This window comes from Narcine bancroftii, chromosome 2 (genome assembly GCF_036971445.1).
Source record: "Narcine bancroftii isolate sNarBan1 chromosome 2, sNarBan1.hap1, whole genome shotgun sequence".
Lineage (NCBI taxonomy): Eukaryota > Metazoa > Chordata > Chondrichthyes > Torpediniformes > Narcinidae > Narcine > Narcine bancroftii.
The window spans coordinates 157,591,563-157,613,367 of NC_091470.1; the positions used below are offsets into that span (position 1 = coordinate 157,591,563).

At 41.3% G+C, this 21,805-nt stretch overlaps 1 protein-coding gene across 3 annotated transcripts in view; it reads left to right on the forward strand.

Moving 5' to 3' along the window:
• The first annotated feature begins 10,540 nt into the window (after positions 1 to 10,540).
• Positions 10,541 to 21,805, forward strand: part of capzb (capping actin protein of muscle Z-line subunit beta) — a 115,573-nt gene continuing 104,308 nt past the window's right edge. The window contains exon 1 of one of the 3 annotated variants that reach the window (XM_069918847.1): positions 10,541 to 10,650. In XM_069918847.1, coding sequence (XP_069774948.1) covers positions 10,648 to 10,650 — 3 coding nt within the window. In that variant the 5' untranslated portion in view covers positions 10,541 to 10,647. Of the gene's footprint in view, positions 10,651 to 20,783; positions 20,808 to 21,805 lie in introns of those variants that run through there. The other 2 variants (XM_069918846.1, XM_069918848.1) reach the window with 2 other exon arrangements.

Here is a 21,805-nt window from a genome sequence, read left to right on the forward strand (position 1 = left end):
AACAGGATTTTCCCTTGTCCTCACATAGTACCTCACCAGCCTCCGTATCCTCTGTCATTTCTGCTACCTGCTACATGATCCCACCACCAGACACATCTTCCGTGCTCCTCTCCTCTCTGCCTTCATCACTCTCTCATCCACTCTTCCCTTCTCACCAATCTCCCCCTTGACTGCACTTGTGATCCACTTGTGCCCACCTCTCCTCCCTCACCACCTATGGGGGCCCAAAAACTGCCCTTTCATGTGAAGCAACATTTCACTTGTGAATCTGCAGGGGTCATCTATTGCATCTGATGCTCTGGTTGTGATCTCCTCTACTTTGGAGAGACTGGATGCAGACTGAGTGATTGCTTTGTTGAGCACCTCGGCTCTGTCTGCCATGGTCTCGTGCACTGCCAGACTGAGACCACTTGCAAATTAGAGGAACAACATATTCCATCTTGGCACCTCCAACTGGATGGCATTAACATCAACCTCTCTGGTTTCCATTAGACCCCCCCCCCCCCACCCACTCCGATCTTTTCCCATGCCTCCTTTCTTCTAGCTCTCTCCCTCTTCCCTTTTCCCTCTGACTCCTATTCTACAGCTATGCATTTTACAGTGTCAACTCCCTCCCCCAATTAATTATCTCCTTTCCTTTCCCCTAGCCTACTCTCCAGATCAGATTAACACCTTTCATCTATTGGTCTGTACTCTTCCCCCTGCCCTTTCTTTAAATTCAGGTGCCTGCCTGGTTTTTTACTCAACCTTGAAAAAGGGCTCAGGCCCAAAACGACAATTATATATCTTTACCTCCTATGGATTCTCCAGCATTTCTGTGTTTTTACCAGATAGAGTTGTTTATTGTCATCCGATTGCACAAGTACAACCCAATGAAACTGTGTTCTCTGGTACTCAGTGCAAAACATGCAGACGCACAAGCAGACATAACATGGGTACAAACGATACATATGTAGGAAAATATGAGAGTCTCAGATGTTGAATGTGAGAAGTTCCTTTGGTCGTTCAGCATTCTCACTGTCTCAGCATGTTGGTGCTGGGTCTGATACTCCTGTATCAATTGGAGCAGCTGAAAGATGCTGTGTGCAGGGTGGAAGGGATACTCAACAATTTTGCGTGCCCTCTTCAGTCAATGATCCAGGTAGATCATGTCGATAGAGGTGGGGGGGGCGGAAGATTTGATCGATCCTCTCCAACACTTTTATGTCCTGTGGATGGAGTTCGTTCTGCCTAGAAAAATTATGGTGCTAATGCAACAAATATTCTTTGGGTACAAAATATATCTCTTGGGGTTTATCAAAGAAGATAGAAATTGCTAACTGATCACATTCACAGATGATTTATCTGCACTGCTTGATTGGAGGGGAACAATATTTTGAAATCTTTACCACCCATTGGGTGGCAAAGAATTCAGACATGCACTGAAAGCAGCATCTTTATGAAAGCAATAGGCAATTAGACAAGGAAAAACTCAAGTGTGATAGACTCGTCAGAGTTTTCAGGCCTCCATCCAGAGGCACTATCCATGTTAGTTCCTTCATGTTTTTTATTTAATATTCTGGTGTGGAAAGAAGAAATCATGCTTTCAAGGATAATCAACTGAGCTGTCTGATCAGAATATGTTGTATTTTATATTGTATATAGAAATGTTTTAAAGGAAATAAACTGTGGCAGGTTTTTTTTGTGTAGGTCACATACAAACACTTCAAAACAGATCTCATTTAAAATAATGGAACTCTGCTCAAGATAGACAGGCCAGGCCCGAATACCTTTGCAAAAGCTTTGGGGAGTGCCCAAGGGACTTCACTAATGGATTGTTGTTTTGAAAAGCAACAGATGAAAGAACTCATGGAGCTGCAGTCTATCTGAGTGCTGCTTGCTGGTCATGTGGTTTTGCAAACAGAGAGAGAGTCAAACAGGCTTTTTGAGTGAGTGAGTGAGAGAAAGAGAGAGACAATGCTAAAGTTCAGCAACAGTAGCTGGGACTGGAACAGGACAAGCTGGCAAACTTGTGGAAAAACCCCATTTTGAAGATGGGTTGTGAGTGCTTCGTTCAGCTTGGTCAAAGCTCTTGTGGTCCATACAAGAGGAGAGGACTCCTGACAATATTTTTCATTATATTGGTGACCATCCGACATATTTAAATCAGAGTGCTTTAAAGAATGGGACCTATGTAAAGAACAACAAACAATAAAAAAGTTTGACAGATGAAAGGGAAAATTATATGGTTCAGACTCTGCACAGCATTGCACATTTTCCATGCTTTGGAGAAACACGTGGAAGTACCCTTAATGTGAAGTGGAGGATAATTGGATGTTCATATCCTTATTTTTTTTTCTAGATGATCTTTGGAATGGATCACGCACACTTAGAATATTCTTCAGGTAGGAGGAACAAAATCTAAAAAAGGCAAGGCATGTTGAGGCAGGAGAAGGAAGTAAAAATGCTGAAAATCAGCAAAGAGGAGAGTTGTAATATACAGTGATATGTGTGTGATTACATGAACATAAATTGAAGGTTCTGATTGTTTTAACAACTGATTAAATTACCACCTTGAAAATTTACTGACCAAAAAGTGATAGCAGCTGAGACAGATGAGATCAAAAAAAATCACAAAAGGCTATAAATTCACTTATAAACAGGAAGAATTTCTCCCCCTCACCATCTTCTGGCTGCTTCTGCTGTTGAACTGTCCCTGCTTCTCTCAAGAATTCTTCTTTCTGTTCTTTTTGGTGGGGGGAAGGGGGGAAGGCTACGTGGTGATGTGTGCAATGGAAAGTCATGGCATGGGAAAAGAAGCCATTGTTTGAAGGCCACAGGGTCCCGGGGAAACGTGGCAGTTTGGAACCCCTCACCCTTCCTGCCAGGAATGTCCTCATTGCAATTCCTCTTCACATGTTCGGACTGCCTGTTCTAAATTCAGCTTGGAGTGTCACAGTGAAGATATCCAGTACAAGCCCAAACATCGAGGGCAAGCTGAAGCCTTCAAAGAAGTATGCAATTGAATGCATGCAAATATTTAACATTCAACTCATTGGGCACGATTTATCATTATCATTCCTGAGCAATCTTTATTTCAATAATATGTTTAATGAATAATAGAAATTTTACAAACCAAAATCTCATCAAGAAATGAATAATTATTAGAAATTTATTTAAATAGTTTGTGAATCGCAGTCTTAAAATTGCAAAAGAACTAATAACAGAACAATTTTGACCTTGGATGAAAGAACATTGAGCTGTGCAGACAGATTAAAAATGTGATTATTTTAAAGTTTTATGTCCAAGCCCCAGGTCTCTCTTTGGAATCAATGCTGGTAAATACAGTAGATCTGGGGTCTTGGCTTTACCTCCAGGCATCATTGTTTTTCAAATTAATCACACTAGAGCTTATTTTAAAAAAATGAGGAATAGATGGTCTCAGTTTACATATTAACCCTTACATCTGCAACTACCAACTGGTATAATAAAATAACTCTTTCAATAATTTGAAATTAACAAATGGTTGAATAGATAGATGTTTCATTTTACACATTGCTGAACCATTAAATAAAACACTTAATAATTAGCCATAAATATCTTGCTTTACAACATGCTTGGGTTGCTCAATTCTAAATTACATTTTAAACTTTGAAGAAACAGCTAATACAGGGAAGTATCCACACCACATAATGGAAATTTTTTATAATGTGAAGTAAATGATAGTGTAAATGGGAGGATTAAGCATGCATCTGTGGTGGATACGATGAAGTGGCGATGAACGTCATTGTCTTTTGGAAATCCTATAATTTCTCTTGACCAAGGGCTCAGGCCCAAAATGATTAAAAAGAATTAATGCCAACACCACCAAAGCTGCTGTAACAGTGTTACCGTTAGTGCAGACCTGGCCAGGGCAGGGAGCAGGGACACAGCGCAGCCCTGAAGGGTTCTACAATCTAGTCCTACTGCTGATGGCTCTGTACTGGATTTAAACAGCCTGTTAAAGGAGCCAACAGTGTTTTATTTAAAATCCTGCAACCATGAAGTGTGTGCCCAAGATGGCAGCGCCTGTGGCAGGCTCCAGCAGAGCGGCAGACTGATGCAGGGCACCTGTTATGCGGAGAATGCACCAGTGAGAAGAAAAAGCAGAGGAACTGACCCTAAGAACGGTGAGCATGCTGCGGACCAGTGAGGGGCTCAGCAACTGGAGGACACACACAGGCAGCGAGCTGTTGGCAGCCTATGGGCGAGGAACCCAATCAGGCTGTGGGCTGCTGGTGACTTGAACCCAAAGGACTCGCCAGGCTGTGGGCTGGTGGACACAAGCTCATGAGAACCAGGTATCAGAACCTGGGATTCGAGAGGGTGCTGAGGTCAAGAAGGGTTCCCAAGGGGCCCTGAGCTCTGAAGGCTTCCTCATCATGTTGGAAGCTTAGATCTGAGCTCTGGCTGCCAATAGTTTGAGCTGAACTGGAGTCCTGAGTGGATGAGGAGGCTGTGAGAGTACTGGAGGCAAATCCACGGACACTCAGAGATGCTGAGAGGACTCTCTTTTGCTTTGCTTTCTCTGACTGAAAGGGCCATTGGGCAATGCTAAAGTGAATCATTTCTTTATGGCAGACTAAAGGCAATTTAATGTAGTATTACATTTCTGTTTTATTACATGACAATAAATAGCATCTGATCTGATCTGATTAGAGTTGAATTGATTCATGCCTGCATCAACTGGCAAAGCACACAGCAGCTCAAATTTCTCTCCATGGATGCTACTTGACCTGCTGAGTCTCTCCACCTTCTCTTGGTTTCTACATCTCTGAGTTCTGTCTATAAAATTATGCTTGTATTCAGTTTTGAACTTTTTTTTCATTGATGATGTGCTGCTGACAAGTTTGCTCTTTTGCAGTCATTTGCAAAAGAAGGATAATGCTTTGCTCTCATTTGGCTCTGCCCTTTCTGCTGACCTCACTTTGCACATCCCAAATGTAATTGCACAATGGAGACAGAAAAAGAATGGAACGAAGAGGATAAGAGAATTAGAATCAGAATTTATTCTCATGAACATGTCATGAAATTCATTGTTTTGTGGGAGCATCACTGTGCAAACATTTCTATAAACAACTGTACAAAATAAATTTTAAAAAGATCAAAAAGTCAAAGAAAGGCAGTGTCTGTGGTTCTTTGTTCATTCAGGAATCTGATGGCAGAGGGGAAGAAGCTGCTCTTGTGCCGTCTTTAGGCTCCTGCATCTTGTTCCCAGAGTGAAGAGTTCATGGCCTGGGTGGTGGGGGTCTTTGAGGATAGAGGCTGCTTTCTTAAGACACTTAAGACATGTCCTCGATGGAGTGAAGACTGGTGCCTGTGATGTTGCAGGACGAGTTAACAGCCCTTTGGTGTTTTTCCCTGTCCTGAGCATTGGGACCTCCATACCAGACAGTGATGCAATAGCCGGAATGCTCTCCATGCTACACCTGTAGAGGGTTTCGAGAATCTTAGGTGACATATTGAATCCCCTCAAACTCCTCTCAAAGTATAGCTGCTGGCAAGCCTGTGTCATGATTATATCAACATGGAGGCTCTAGGTCAGATCCTCGGAGATGTTGACACCTAGAAGTTTGAAGTCTTTGACCCACTCTACTGCTGACCCCTGGACGAGGACTGGTTCATGTTTTCCTGACTTCCTCCTGAAGTCCATAATCATCTCCTAGGTTTTGCTAATGTTGAGTAAAAGGTCACATCAAAGGTAAAAATTAACTATAATGTACCCTTTCATTAGATTCCACAGGCTCTCACCCCCTCTCCTTCCACCCCACAACAGGATAGCATTCTCGTTGCCCTCACCCTCCATTCTACCAATCTCCACATTCATCCTTTGTCGTTTTTGCCACCTTCTACATTGTGCAACCATCAGACACATATTCCCCTGCCCTCTAAATATGCCCATGGGCCCACTCCATTCTTGACTCCCTGGATCAGCATTCTCTCTTCGACAACAACTATTTCCCTTCTCCACAGCACTTTCCCATGCAGCTACAGGATGTATAACATCTCCCTTTTGCCTCTTCCAATCATGCTGGGACTCAAATAATCCTTCCAGGTAAAGCATCGATCCACTTGCACTTGGTTCAATTTCAGTGCTCAAAATGTGTAATTCTATACACTAGAGGAACAAAATGCTGATCGGTTGATCATTTCACCTCCATCCACTCTCTAGATTGTGAACCTGAGTATCTGATTACCTGTACCTGCAATTCTCCAACCCACCCAACCTGATATCTCAGACTATGACCACTTGCACTGTTCCAACTGAGTCCAATGTTGGTTTTAGGATTACCATGACATAGACATGGACATATATGTACACCACTCTAACAGGCCCTTCCCGCCCATGCTGCCAAATTACACTAAATTAATCTACAACCCTGGTATGTTTTTAAAGGTGGGAAGAAACTGGAGCCCCCCGACAAAACCCATGCAGACATGGGGAGAAAGTACAAACTCCTGACAGACAGAAATAGTGTTGCACTAACTGCTATGCTAATTGTGCAGCTCATATTCTATAGAGGAACGTTACAGCCTTTACCGTCTATCATTGAATTTAACAATGTAGAAGGCGGCAAAAATGACAAAGGATGAATAATTGAATATGGAGATTGGTAGAATGGAGGATGAGGCCAGCGAGATTGCTATCCTGTTGTGGGTGGGGGGAGAGAGGGTGAGGGCAGAGATGCAGAAAATGGTACTGACTTAGTTGAAAACCCTGTCAGGTTTGGGAATTGCCAGCATTCCTTTCTTTTTTTATCATTTCAGAAAACCATCTGTATCGACTGGCCAGTTCTGATGAATGACAAAGGCGGCACGGTTGGCATAGCAGTTAACGCAATGCCTTTACTGCACTAGTGATTGGGTCTGGGGTTCAAATCCCATGCTGCCTGTAAGGAGTTTGTAAGTTCTCACCATGTCTGCGTGGGTTTTCCCCAGGGTTCCGGTTTCCTCCCATTGTTCAAAACATACCGGAAGGGATAGGTTGATTGGGTGTAAATAAGGCCGCACGGGCTCCATGTCTAAACTTACATTCAAAATTCAGAATTTTTAAAGATTTAAAAATGTATAAATTTAAATTTATCAGGTTTTTTTTCTCCATAGATGCTGCTTTATATTTTGAACTATTTTCTCCATTCACTTTTACTTCGGATTTCTCTTTCTGTTCTCATTAATCACATTTCCTCCTCTGAGACCAATGTCTATGAACGTCTTTAATACTTTCTTTCAGCTGGCACCACCAACATTTGTATCATCAGATTCTCCACAACCCTATCATCAATATTCCTTTTATTCTCTTCTCCCTCTACTTTATCTTCAACTTAAGCTATGTATCTCATTCCATATGAAAAGTCATTGACTTGAAACATCCCTCAACTGAATATTTTCAGCATTTCTTGTTGAAACTAAATTTTATCTTCAGATGAGCTCCCAGAAATAAAACTGGGGTTGGCCAACTGTCTGATTCTCATTTGCAAGAAAATATTAACAGGGAGAAGCATTTAATGGTTCCATTTATTCTCTTTATAGTGACTGAAAATCTTGCATTTTATCCTTCTACAATTTGCAGAAAAATATCTAATCAAATTTCATTCCTCTCCAAGTGTAAGCCTCCAAAAATATTGAAACACAAAACCCAAAGAATTACTGAACTTGATATCACAAAATGTTCTAACTCTGCTTATTTATATTTACAACAAATGGTTCTAGTTTCCTTATGCTTCCTTGTGCTATTCTTAAATCTTTCTGAAGACTTCTGCTAATATAATGAAGATTGTTTAGTTGTCGAGCGAGGATAAGATCTGGATGGGAATTTCTGTGACAGCACCGAACAACCCACTTAGGCATCCTGTATGCATCCCCACACAGGATTACATAAAGCCAGTCTTTGAGCTCATAGACCCATTTTGGGTGGTCAGGATAGGCGCCATTGTACCCACCTTCTCCCTTAAGTGGGAGATTCCTGCTGTCCACGTGCTGCTGGAATGAAATCCCCCCCCGGGACCGTTGGGGGGCTCCGTAAACCAATTCTGCGGAGGATGTAGCTAGATCCTCCTTCGGTGTGGTACGGATACCTAAAATTACCCAAAGCAGTTCATCTGTCCAATCTGGTCCCTTTTTATATGGCAGTGAAAAAGTTCTATTAAGCCATTAGACTGGGGATGATTGTCCATCGATTGATGCACTTGCATGTCCAGCAACTGTGCAATTGTGCATTATAACCTGGACGTAAACTGAGCTCCTCTGTCAGAGGAGATAGGCATGGGTAGTCCAAAATGCGCTATCCATTTGGTGACAAGGGCTCTCGCACAACCTGACATGTCGGAGAGCGAGATCACCTCTGGCCATCTCATGAACCTGAATTAAGGGGTGAGTAGCACCCCTGGATGGAGTAATGGACCGACAATATCCACATGGATGTGATCAAACCTGCGCTGCATGGGTGCAGAAACCTGTAGTAGGGCTTTGGTGTGGTGCTGAACTTTCGAGGTCTGGCACTGGATGCATGTCCTTGCCCAAGCGCCGGCTTGCTTGCGCAGGCTGGGCCACATGAATTTGTCTGCCACAAGCCTTGTTGTCGTCTGAAATGAAGAGTGAGCTAAACTGTGTATGGCGTCAAACACCCGATGTTGTCATGCAGCAGGTACAAAGAGCTTCGGTTGACCAGTGGATACATCGCAAAGTAGGGAGGCATTTGCTGGACCAAAACATATGTCCTCCAAATTCAGTCCCGAGAGGGCTGTGCAGTTCATGGCCATCTCTTCAACTTCCTACTGAGCTGTTGCCAAAGCCATGTCGTTTATACTGGGAGCAGGTGAAGGGAAGCGATAGTGGTGTCGGATAGTGCGTTCTAGATTGCTCTTCCCGGCGATGTGTTTTATCATAGTCGTGAACTCTGAAATGTAGGAGGGTTGTCATTGTTTTGCTTACGATGGATCTGACATCTTGGCAAAGACAAAAGTTTACAGCTTGTGATCCATGTAGATTATGAATCCTCTGCCCTTGAGGTAATAGCAAAAATGTTGTATGGCCAAGCAGAGGGCAAGGAGGTCCCTGTGAAAAGCATTGTACCTTTGCTCCAGTGGTCTCAAATGATAACTAAATAAAGCTTGTGGTTTTCAGATGTCATTGATAAGCTGTTCCAGGATCCCGCCTACCGCAGTGCCCGATTCATCCACTGTCAGAGCTGTTGGCACATCAACCCTTGGGTGCACGAGCATAGTGGCTCTCACTACTGCTCCTTTGACATTATTGAATGTGGCCGTGGCCTCGCCATTCCATTTCAGTTCCTTGGGATGTCTGGACAAGAGTTTGAAAAGTGGCTGCATAACTTTGGCTGCAGCTGGCATGAAATGATGGTAAAAGTTAATCATGCCAACCAACTCCTGCAGGCCTTTAATGGTAGAAGATCTTGGAAATTTGCTCCGTGCTGACTGTGTGTGTGTGTGTGTGTGTGTGTGTGTGTGTGTATGTGTGTGTGTGTGTGTGTGTGTGTGTGTGTGTGTGTGTGTGTGTGTGTGTGTGTGTGTGTGTGTAAAAAGAAATCCCTCATATATAGCAATATTGCCATCATTGTGTCATCTCGTAGATATTCTCCCCTCTGTTGTTTGAGGGACTGAGTCCCTTGATGCCCAGTAATGGGTCTAATGTGAAGCATGTTTATAATGTAACAGAAAATATGTTTGCAGGGTACACTGTTCTTATGTAAATGACAATAAAGGTTTGGTATGACATCAGAAACCCTGGCAAACATCCACAGATATCTGCTGTTCAACTGCAGCATGGTCTGGTAAGGAGGCACCAATATCCCTGAGTGGCCAGCCCTGAAAAAGGTAGTGGAGACAACCCAGGACATCACAGGCAAATTCCTCCCCACCATCGAGAACATCTTCAGGGAATACTGCTGTTGGAGATCAGCAGCCATCATCAAGGATGCACCCTACTCAGCACACGTTCTGTTTTCTCTGCTACTATTAGGAAAAAGGTATCGGTGCCACAAGAATTCCACCATCAGGTTCAGAAACAGCTGCTACCCCTCCACCATCAGACTGCTCAACAACAAACTTTCTTTTGCACTCTATAGATTTTTTCCCTCTCTGTATTGCAAATTTAGTTTGTTAACATTTATTTGTTTACATTGTGTACAGTTTTTTTTTGCTCTACCAATAAGTGGTGATTCTGCCTTGTCCGTAGGAAAAAGAATCTCAAGGTTGTATGTGATGTCATGTATTGTACAATAAATCTGAAAGAACATTCGGTCTCCTGGCACGTTTACAGTTTACATTGCAAGAGTAGGCAGAGTGAAATACTGAACAAGTAATTGGAATTATGATGAGGTTCTGTGCATATTTTGCATTATTAAAATGACTGCTTTAGATTAATAGGTGTGCCCGCCTACTCCCACACTGTAGCAAGGAGCATGTTTACACTGCAACAGGGAGTGTGCATGCACTGAAGCGCCACTTCCGCATTACAAGAACCATACTTGGGCAAGCTGGAGATCGAGCCGCTGATTGGTTCAGTGCGAGGTTGTCTGCGTGACCCGGATGATCACTCGGGCCCGAGGAAGGAACCGTCCGCCAGACAGTCGCCGCCACCGCTGCAGCCAGATCTCCGCCGACCGTCGCCATGGTGAGTACCAGCGAGGGGGCTCGACCTTGGTGCCGGGGTGGGGGAAGTGGAGCCCGCGACGACGGCCCCTTGCAGCGAGCGTTGGTCGTTGGGGGGGGTGGGGGGCGGGTGAGGGGTGAGGGAGAGAGCGGAAACAGGTGAAGGGAAGAGTCGCCCGGCCCGGGCTCCCCTCACCGCCGCCAGGTGACGGCTCCTCAGCGTTGGCACCCCCTGAGGGCTCCTAAATTTGGTGGGAGTTGCCATAAAAGTAAACACTTCCCCCCCCCCACCCCCCCTTTACACATCATGCCTTCTCCTTTAAAGTGGAGGCAAACTTCCTGCCGAATATTGTTCCTCATTCACTCCATGTGAGTGAGGAGGAGGCTTGGGGCGATGAGTTACTGTCGCTGTCAGAGCTGGTTTGGTGGCACCGCTGTAGTTTTGCTAATAAATGTTAACGCTGAGTTGTGACTTGTTTTGATCGTCTGTAAATATGAAGGAACGTATCTGTCAATGTAACATGAAACAGTGTAAAAGAGATTGGCACTCACCAAAGGCAGTTGGATTTCTTTTATGTCAGCTTATTGTGATCTCAGATCTTCCCATTGAGTCATGCAGAAGTTCAGCAAAGAATGAGTGTTGTGCAGGCCACTTGTAGGGGAAGTTGTATTGGATTCACAGGGTTGTCAAATTGGAGGGGTGACAATTGAAACGTTAATAAAATGTGAATGAAAACACTTGAGGTTAATTTGCAACTTCTGTTGGATGAAATTGAAACCTATTAATGTTCTTGACAAAACAGGTTTTTGTTTTGATATTTGCAAAATGGGCCATTGCTTTCCATTCTATAATGGAAAATCCTAGTGCTGCCATAAAGTTGCCACCTTCCTCTTCTGTTGTTATATCATCATCAAGGTCTTTTCTCATCTATCAAATCTAGTTCCTATTCCACTATTGATAAGGATGGAAAGGTAAGTCTCAATGGGAAAGTAGCTCTGTGGCCCTCCTTTGCTTTGTTCTCCATATGCAAAACCATTTAAGTGGAGCATTAAGTGAATCTATTCAATTAGTTACCTCTGCCTCTTAATCTTTCAGCCTGTGAAATCCCCTCAAAGGTTCTCCTCTGTCCTCAAAACGTCCAGATGTTGTAGTCTCTCCTCTCTTCTTATAATCACTTTCCAAACTCAATTTATTCATGCGATTCTTTGCCTATTTGCTTGATCATCCATCTAACCAATGTTCCTTTCAAGTTCCTGCTTTTTTATCCCCCCCCCAGATATTGTTTTATCTCATCAAACTGTTGTCCCTGACTGTTCTGATCAATGCCTTGATTTTTGAAAAATTTACTCCACTTTAAACACGTCTGATGAGCCTGCCTCTGCGATTCTATGTTAAATTAGTTAATGACTTCTATATGACTGTGATAAAGGAAGTCTAACCCCTCTTCTGAACTCTTTGTATCCTTTGACTTAGTTGGCTAAATTGTCATCTTCTAATTCTTTTCCAGAATTGTTTGGGTGGAAGGAATCCAACTGTGGCTGGAAAATCATCCTTGATGGTTTTCTGAATATTGGATTGTTATTATGGCCCAAAAATTTGTTCTTCGTTCCTCACCCTTGAAAATACAGGGTCATTTTCCATTTGTATGTTGATGGCACTATTCCCAACCACATCATTTTACTCTACAGTCTCTCTTAATTGTCAGACTATTTATGCATCATCCCATTCTGGATGAGCAGAAATGTCCTCATTTCGAATATGGGGAAGATTGAAGCCATTGATATGGTTTCTATTATAAACTACCCATCAACACTATCTATTTTCCTGGCATATGTCTGGAGCAGAACCAGACTATTGTGATTTTGGTGTCATACCCATCTTTTATGAGGAGCTTTGCATGAACTCTAGTTGTGCTTTGATTGCCCGTCTTGACATGAATCTGCAATGTGTTGACTGAGTGCTCCTCTGTTGCCTTTATTACCTGAACTGTGCTGTTCTTCATTTGAATGTCTTCCTTATTCTCCCCTCTACAAATGAAATAGTACCAATCTCCTGTTGGTGCCCCAACTTCCTCTAAATCCTTCTTGTATGACTGTGAGGAAATCTACCCCCCTCTTCTGTACTCTTTGTATTCTTTGACTAGGTTGGCTACTTTATCATCTTTTAATTCTTCTCCAGAGTTAGTTGGGTGAAAGGAATCAAATTGTGACTGGAAAATCATCTTTAATATTCTTTAAAATCATCTGTAAAATTGTTCCTGTGACTGCTGGCCTGTTCTGGTTGCTGTTTAAGCAATGCCTCAATGTTTACCTTTTGAAAACTTTTAAATTTCTTCTTTCTACCTCTTTTCCCTTTGTGCTCTGGAATGTAATGAAATGTGTCATCTAATTCTGGCATACCCAATTCTAATGGTTTTATTGGTTTGTTTTCATTTGGTAAAATGTAAAGCTGTGGAATTTGCTCCCAAACCCTCTTTACCCATCCATCTCATTCCTTTAAGATTCTCCTTAAAGTTATCCCAATTTTTGCTCTAACAACTCCTTGTGTTTTGATCAAATACTCCAATGAAAGAAAAAGGTGCTATAGAATTGCAAACTGTTCACTGGGTGATAATAGATTTTTGTCAGAAAACAATTTTGCAGTCATAGAACAATTGATAAGGAAGACAAAATGTTTTAATGTATCCACCTGTATGTATTGAAAACATTTTTTCTGTCCTATAATTTTAACTTTGGTGCATGCTTAAAATCTGGAAGTTGTTTGCACTTCCAGGTCACTTTGTTATTGTTTGCATTTCCAGGTCATCCATTGTTGTGGATCTAAGGAACACTGGTGACTTTATTTGCTGATAAATCTTTTAATGGGAAGTTGGTGGGAAAAGAGTAGCCTAACTTAATTCGCAATATAATTCTCATTTGAGCAAATTGTCTGTGTATTTGAATGTAAGATAGTAACAGATATATCTTCGAGAGCAGCTTTCAGTACAAACTGAATGAGTTACTGTGTTTGTGATAGTCTTAAAAGATAGCAAAGTGTAATAGAAAATTGCAGCTTTGCATAGTTTTCCTAAATTTGATGTGGAATGATTGAATGAAAAATTATACTTGGTATTTAAATGTATAGTATTGGGAATAATTTTGCTAAAATATTTTCATAGCATTTGTCTATAGTAGCTGGATCTTGGCAATTTCAAGTCTTGTATTAACCATGTGCTGAATGAGTGGAAATTTTTAACTCTATCTAACTTCCTTTTCTTTCCTTCAGTTAGATCTTGTATAGGATAATTAGTTAAAAAAGAATGTCTGAAGACTTGGTGCAGTTAATGGCCCAGGAATGATCCTCATTCCAGTTGCCCAAATATTTGCTATGCAAACCCAGAGATGTTGCATTTCCCTGTAATTAAACTTAGTAACATGTATGGGTGCGAAAAAAAAGTAAGAACTTGTAGTAATCTGCTTATGACATCCTAATGCATTTTATAACCACAATAAATTAGTCTTGAAGTCTGATCAGTTATTATTTAAGAAGCCCTGTAACCACAATGTATAAAACAGTGACTGAGATCCTTACTAAAATTCTCTGCTTGTCCTCCCAAAAAAAGCATCATCGACTCTTGCGTTCACTTGAGCAGGAAAGGGCATGATTAAATGTTGTCTGCAGTATTGTGCAAAATTATATATTATCAGACTCTTAGAACTGCAGTTGAGTATCTAAAATGGGATTTGTCCTCACAACTTTCTGGATATGATGCAAGAATGCCAGAAATGCGAAGGAGTGTTTCTATGGATTTTGGAAACAGCAGGTACTTTGATCAAGGAAATGTCTTTTAGTCTCAATTTCTCCTTGGTTCTTTAATTTTCTGTGCAGTCTCTAATTTTTGAACCATGAATGAGACATTATTTCATATTTTCTTTGAGTGCAGGTGCCCAGCTTCCACTACAAAAAGTGATGCTCCTCAATTCTTAAAGTCACTTACTTCCAGATAGAAGCCGGTAGATCTGGTTGAGATCTTTCCTATCCTTGGCTTGTGAAAAGTGATTCAAGTTGGTTGAAATAGTTATCAATGACCTTGGGTCTTGTTGCGTCCAAAGGAAAGAGCACGAAGTAGCTAAGGTTTAGGTTTGAGACCATCAGTTATTGGAGGACGTATTGGATCTTAGATAATGTATTACTGTACAACTCCGATTATCCGAAATGGTCAGGGCTGACCTATTTCGGATGACTGAATATTTTGGAAAACTGGCTATTAAAAAAGAAAACTGTCCAGCAGCAACAGCAAATTACTTGTATCAATGTTGAAACCAGAACAAACAACAAGGGAAGGCTCTTTAAGCTTTAAAATAATGTTTAAGTCTCACCAAATAAATACTGGGTGGTGTTGATCTCCGACATGTCCCCAGCGCTGCTGCTGGTCACTGAGACCTCCCAATGGCTGCTGCCAATCTCCAACACGCCCCCAGCACTGCTGTCGATTCCTCGGGAGGCTTCCTGGGCCAGTGGAACACTCACTGGTAAGTCAGCTTGCCCCTGTCTCCCCGTGGGCTCATTCTGGTAGGGGCTGTTCCAGCTTCACGTTCACCACTCTGGCACCTTATCGGGCCTGTTCAGGGTGGCGGCAGCTCAATGCTGGATCGATGGCTGCCAGCGCCAGGGAAACGTGAATGCCTGTCCTACTCCTGCCTGGGAAGCCACTCTCCTTGATGACGCTGGGACAAGGGATTTTTCCAACCACTTGCGGCTGGGAGACAGTGGCACGCAGTTTGAGAGGGAGAGCTGGAGAGGAAAGTCAATAGAGCTGGGTAAAGAAGAAATGGAAAGAGAGAGGGGAGGGAGTTAACTGAAATGAGAACAATTGTCGTTTGAATTTCATGTCAGGTGAATTTTTTTTCAACCTGTAATGTCAGTTTGGCTCCAAAAAAAATTTGGATAATTTAAGATTGTTTTAGATATCCTAATTTTTCTAAAAAAAACTTTTGCAGATGTCACTTTTGGGTCCAAAAAAATTTTGGATAATTTAAGATTGTTTTAGATATCCTAATTTTTCTAAAAAAAACTTTTGCAGATGTCACTTTTGGGTCCAAAAAAATTTTGGATAATTTAAGATTGTTTTAGATATCCTAATTTTTCTAAAAAAAACTTTTGCAGATGTCACTTTTGGGTCCAAAAAAATTTTGGATAATTTAAGATTGTTTTAGATATCCTAATTTTTCTAAAAAAAACTTTTGCAGATGTCACTTTTGGGTCCAAAAAAATTTTGGATAAATGAGGATTTTGGATCGTCAGATTTTTGGATACTCAAAGTTGTACTGTACTGCCATTGTTTTTTAGTTTTATTCCTTTTGTTTGTCCCTTTAAAAATGGAATTCTGTTTTAATACTCAAGCAAAGGCTCGTGTGAGTGTTGAGGCTTGCTCCTATCTATGCCACACGAGCCAAGTGTCAGGATAAGTAACAACTTGCTGTATGCTTAATGTTCTTTATTACCTTTTTGACCCCATCTTGAATTATGAAAAATACTCCTCTTAGAGGAAGAGAGGGAAGAATAATTTTCTCTTGATGGAGCTTTCTTAATCTTGAGTGAAGGAGAAAAGTTATTTCTACTGTTTGTATATTCCTACAAGGATACTAATACCTCCATTTGCAATTGGATTCTTCCTGTTGGAGAGACCTCTAGCAGTCTGGATTGGTAACAGCACTTCCAAGGCCATCACACTGAGCACGGGGTCCACTGCTGTTTATTCTGCTGACCTATGACTGTGCAGCTAGGCACAGCTTTAACCATATCATCAACTTTGCTGATGACGTGACCATGGTGGGCCTTATTTGTAAGAATGAGGAGAAAGCATACAGAGATGAGGTGCAGTCACTAATGGACTGATGCAGAGCCAACAACTTATATCTAAATGTTAATAAAACAAAAGAGACGTGTGTCAACTTCAGGAGGGCCCTGGGTGGGGGAACCACGCTCCACTGATCGTTGAAAGCTCGACTGTTGAGGCCGTCAAGGTATCAAGTTGCTTGGAGTGCACTTTGCGGAGAATCTCACCTCGTCCCTTAATACCAGCCCAGCAGCGCCTCAACTTCCTGCGAAGGCTGAGGAAAGCTCATTTCCCATCCTCCACCCTCATTACATTCTGCAGAGGATGTATTGAGAGCATCCTGTGTAACTGCATCGCCGCCTGGTTTGGAAGCTGCGTCATTACTTGTTATCTGTTACAAAGATACACTCAAATCAAGAAAAAAATACTTTTCTATCATCTTCTACTCTGTTGACTGCAGTTCCGAATCCTAGATTCCTCGTCAGTTTTCATTTTTCACTTGGATGGTCTTTGCAGTTTTGGAGGCAACACTATTTAAACCATTTTTGTTTTCAGCATTTGTGGCTAATTCTGGAAAATGTGATGGATCCCTTCTCTGATGTATGTGAAAATATTTTTGATGTTTCTAATGTAACTGATTGTTTAGGAAGTTGGGAATATCTCGGCTGCAGATCTGGAGGAAGGAAACACTTTAAATAAAAAAAAGTTCAGTTGTCACATTTCTATTTAAGAGTGTAAGCTTCCACGTAATATAAATTTGTACATCAGTTGCAATTAAAATTCCCAATACAGGAAAGAGGACCCAAGGTTGCAATGAAGCTTAATCTTCCACACAGGTTTTATGGATCAGTCAATTTTCTGCATGCTGAGTGTTTGCTGTTACAGGATGGATGGTAGTTTGATGCCAAGTCAGTCGTTACGCAGGGTGTGAGATACATTTGGATTATTTTTTTAATATTTGTGCCACAGTTCTTAGAAGACCACAGTAATTTAGTCAAGCATAGATGTTATGTGTGGTCTAAAAAAAATTAGAAGTTTTATTTCCTCTGGAATCTGTCCTCCATTACACTTTCATTTTTAATTCCATTGATTATCCACATTTGTTTAGACTCCAGGTTGAATCAATTTAATATGCCTCTGGAGCATAAAAAAATTCTGATATAAAAATGAGTGATACGAAAGTTGGAAGATGCTACGATTGTACTAAAAACAAAAAAAATGCTGGTGGAACTCGGCTGGTCACAGCATCTCTAGGTAAAGATGAATAATAAAAAGGCTGGAGGAGGGAAGAAGGGGTGGGAAAGAACACTGGCAAAAGGGCAGGATTGGACATGGAGAGGAGGAAAGGTGAGAATTGATTGGGGAAAAGGGGGTGGCTGTGAGAATGCAGAACTGCAGGAAAGGTGACAGGGAAAGAGAGTCAGCTAGAGGAAAGGCGACGTCGGGAAAAATGGTGGGGGGGGGAGGAATGACTAACGGAAACCAGAGAAGTTAATCCCTCCTATTGCAGTGAGACTCTCTGCATCATCTTCTTCAGTTTCCGTTAGTGCCCCCCCCCCCCCCATTTTTCTCGATGTCTCCTTTCCTCAAGCTGACTCTCTTTCCCTCTCCTTTCCTGCAGCTCTGAATTCTCCCCTCCCCCAATCAATTCTTACTTTTCCTCTCTGGAACTCCTATCTATGTCTAATTATGGACTTTTGCCTGATTGTCTATGCTCCTCCCCTTGTCCTTTCTTCATTCCTCCCTCAGCCTTTATATTCAGATGATGCCTACTTTTTGCTCATACCTTGAAGGGCTCAGGCCTGAAACATTGGCCATATATCTTTACCTCCACTGCGTGACCTGCTGAGTTCCTCTAGCATTTTTGTGTTTTTTTTTTACTTTGCTATAAAAGTGAGTTAATTTATGAAGACTGCTACTAAAATGAGTCTTTTAGTATTTATCTGCAGTTCTTTCATGTGTTTATGGGTTAATGTTCAGAAAATGTAAAGCAGGTCTACCAGGTGAGTTTGGATTTGAAGTTCCTAAAACACTAGGCCAGCAGCAGCATTCTTGCCTCTTATCTGGATGTAGACTTCTGATAAATCAATAAGCCCATTATCATTGTCTCTTTATGGTAGAAGGGAAACTGTAAAAACCATGGTCTTTTTTTCATCTAGCATTAAATATAATTTTCTGAGGAGGGAAAAAGTTCTGCATTTTTAAAAGATTTCCTCTGTACATGTCCGCTATTTAATACTACAACCATGAAGTGGTTGAGTTCATGTGTTAAGCAGAATGTAACCAGCTGTTCAGATCTGCTGGTATGAGGCTGATATAATTGGCTTTTCATTAGTGAATCTGCTTATGCGGGTGTAATGCTAGGAGCCAGCATGTACTAGGACACTAAAAGCAGAAGTGGTAGATGAAGAATTGGTAAATTTGGGTGATTTATATTAAAAAAAATAATTTGTTTTTCTTTCTGCCGTCCATTTCTGATCAGTTTCACCCCATCAACTGACACCATTTCAGTTTCTGAGAACTAGGCATATTTTAACGTTACTTGATTGTAATTACATATGAAGTGTCCTGTTTGATGACTCCTGGACTTCAGATATCCAGGTAGGATAATAAAACATTTACTTGATCGAAATAACATGGTTGCAAAACCAGTTTCCAGTACACGCCTGTTCAACCTCTGGGAAACAATCATAATATTTGGGATATAATTTCTTCTGGAATACTTGGCATGTCCACATTTACAGTTGGGAAAATACTTTTCAAAGGGTTGTAACTTGCAGCAATTCATTCTACATGTAATGGACATCTGTGTCTTTTTGTCTTTGCATATTTATCTTATTTTACATAAATGTTGAAATCTGGAATTCATCAGGGATGCCTTATGATATTGTGCAGTTTTGCACTAGTTTTAGTTGCAGTTGTATCTTTAGGCCTAACCAATTCTTATATTCATTTTTCTGGTGTAGATTGCAGGAGCTAAAACTAGTTTTAGTTTAAATAATGGTTCTGCTAATAATTATGATGAGCTTGGTGAGCTTGAATTCGAATGAGATCTGAAGCTGATGAATGCATTAACTTTTTGGTTATCCCATTCTAAAACTGGCCTTGTTTGGCAGTTGGCTGTCAAGAGTTTGAGAAATGGCATAATTTCAGCCTTTGCAGGTGTAGTGCCCTTTTTTAGGCACAAGCCTTGGTGTGTCATTGGTGGATGGTCTGAATGTTTAGGGTGGAGATGGGTAGCCAATCAAGTGGGTGGCTTGATATGGTGTGGTGTTGAGCTTCTTGAGTTATTGGAGCTGTATTTGACCAGGTAATCATAGCATATTCTATCTTGGCCCTGACTTGTGCCTTGTAGATGCTGGCAATGTGTTAGTGTTGAATCTGTAACTGTAAGACACCAGGTCTTATTGTAGAGTCATGCAATACATAAACAGGCCCTTCGTCCACCAGCTATCATACCTATCTATAGGAGTCCCATTTTCCTTGCTCGCCCTGTAGCCTTCTGTTCCATGGCTTTTCAAGTGCTCTTAATCTTGAGAGAGAGTACCCTCAGAAAGTGCATTCCAGATTTCAATCAATTTGTGGATTTAAAAAAAAAATTCTTGAATTGCCACTAAATGTCCTATCCCTTATCTAAAACCTGCACCCACTGGCCATTGACTCATTTTCCAGAGCAAATGTTTTTCACTATTTACCCTTTCTGTGCCCCTCTTTATTTTGTATACCTCAATCAGGTCCCTCTCAGCCTTCTCCATTTAAAGGAACATCAATCAGCCTATCCGTTCCCTGGCAATAGGGGAAACAACTCCATCTAAAACAATATCCTCATAAAACTCATTTGTATCCTTTCAAGTCAGTTCATATCTTGTAGTATTCTGATCAAATTGCACACAGTACTTCATCATTGTTTTGTATGGTTGTAGCATAATCCTTTTGCCCTTGTTTTCTGTGTGGCACTTGTTAAAACAATTCCATAATGTTCCTGTTGTAGATGATGAAAAGGCTCCAGGAGTTGGGTTAATTGTTTGCTGCAAGATTCCAGTCTCTGACCAGATCTATACCTACAGGGACTGTTTCATGCAATATTCTGGTAAATGATGACACTCCACCCACACCCACCTTTTACTTGAACATCGTTGATAGTTAAGGGGTCAGCAGTAGTAATGTTGAATGTCTGGGGTAAATAGTTATACTTGTTGGAAATGGTCACTGCCTTACACTTTTGTGATGTAGCTATGACAGGCCTTTTATCAACCATTATCTGAATGTTGTCCATGTCTTGCTGCATGCAGCAATGAATGAATTGTGAATAAAATGGAATATTGAGCAATCGTTTACAAACAACCCCAGCCTCATGATGGTAAGAAGACAGTAGATGAAGCAGTTAGAGATGATTGAGACGAGAATGCTGCCTTGGTTAAATCCATCAGTGATATCTTGAGGTGGAGATAATTGACCTCCAACAATAACACTGGCCTTCCTTAATGATTCCAATAATTGGAGCGTTTCCCTCTTGAGGCCTATGATTTCAGTATTACCAAAGCTCTTGGATGTTACAGTTGTTCAAATGTTCGCTTGTCATCAAAGACTATTGATTTTGCATTGCTTTTGGATTATTCAGCTGTTGACCAATGTTTGGAGCAAGGTTGTGATGAGGTCTGGCACCAACTGGTGCTTATGAAGGCCTAAAGGGATCTTGAAGGGCCCTAGGTGCTGAAGGCCTGCCGATCATATCAGAAGTTTGGATCCGAACTTTGGGTTGAACTGGAATCTTTGCAGCTGCAGGAGCACTGGAGGCAAATTCACGGACACTCAGTGACTCTTTATTTTTTTTCTTCTTTCTCCCTTGCCTCTCTGGGGTGTTGGTTAATACTTCTGGTGACTCTGTCTGCCATACAGCAGACGAAAGGAAATTTTGTTTTCTGTTTTATTAAATGATAATAAAAGAGTCTTGAATTGCCCATCAATGAGTAGTTATGTACCACTTGATAGCAATGTTAAAGTGGGCTTTCACCACAGGTAGTTTGGGGGAAGTTGGGCAGTAATTAGCTGGAATTGGTTTAGGGTCAGATTGGTGGATGCCATAAATCCAGATAATCTGCGAATCTGGACTTTTTGAAAGCTTTCAAACTTTTAAAATTGAACTGGCTTCTGTGTGCGTGAGTGCAGCATTTTAATTTTTCTTTACGCTGAAATGGCTACTATTGGGGACTCTTCGTAAAAGCGAAAACCCATTCAAATCCTTTCGTAAAAGCAAACACGGGTTCCTTTGTGAAAAAGAATGTTTGTAAAATGAGTATTCGTTAAAAGGGGTATACCTGAATTTGCTAATGAATAAACTATCAAAATTTATTTGTT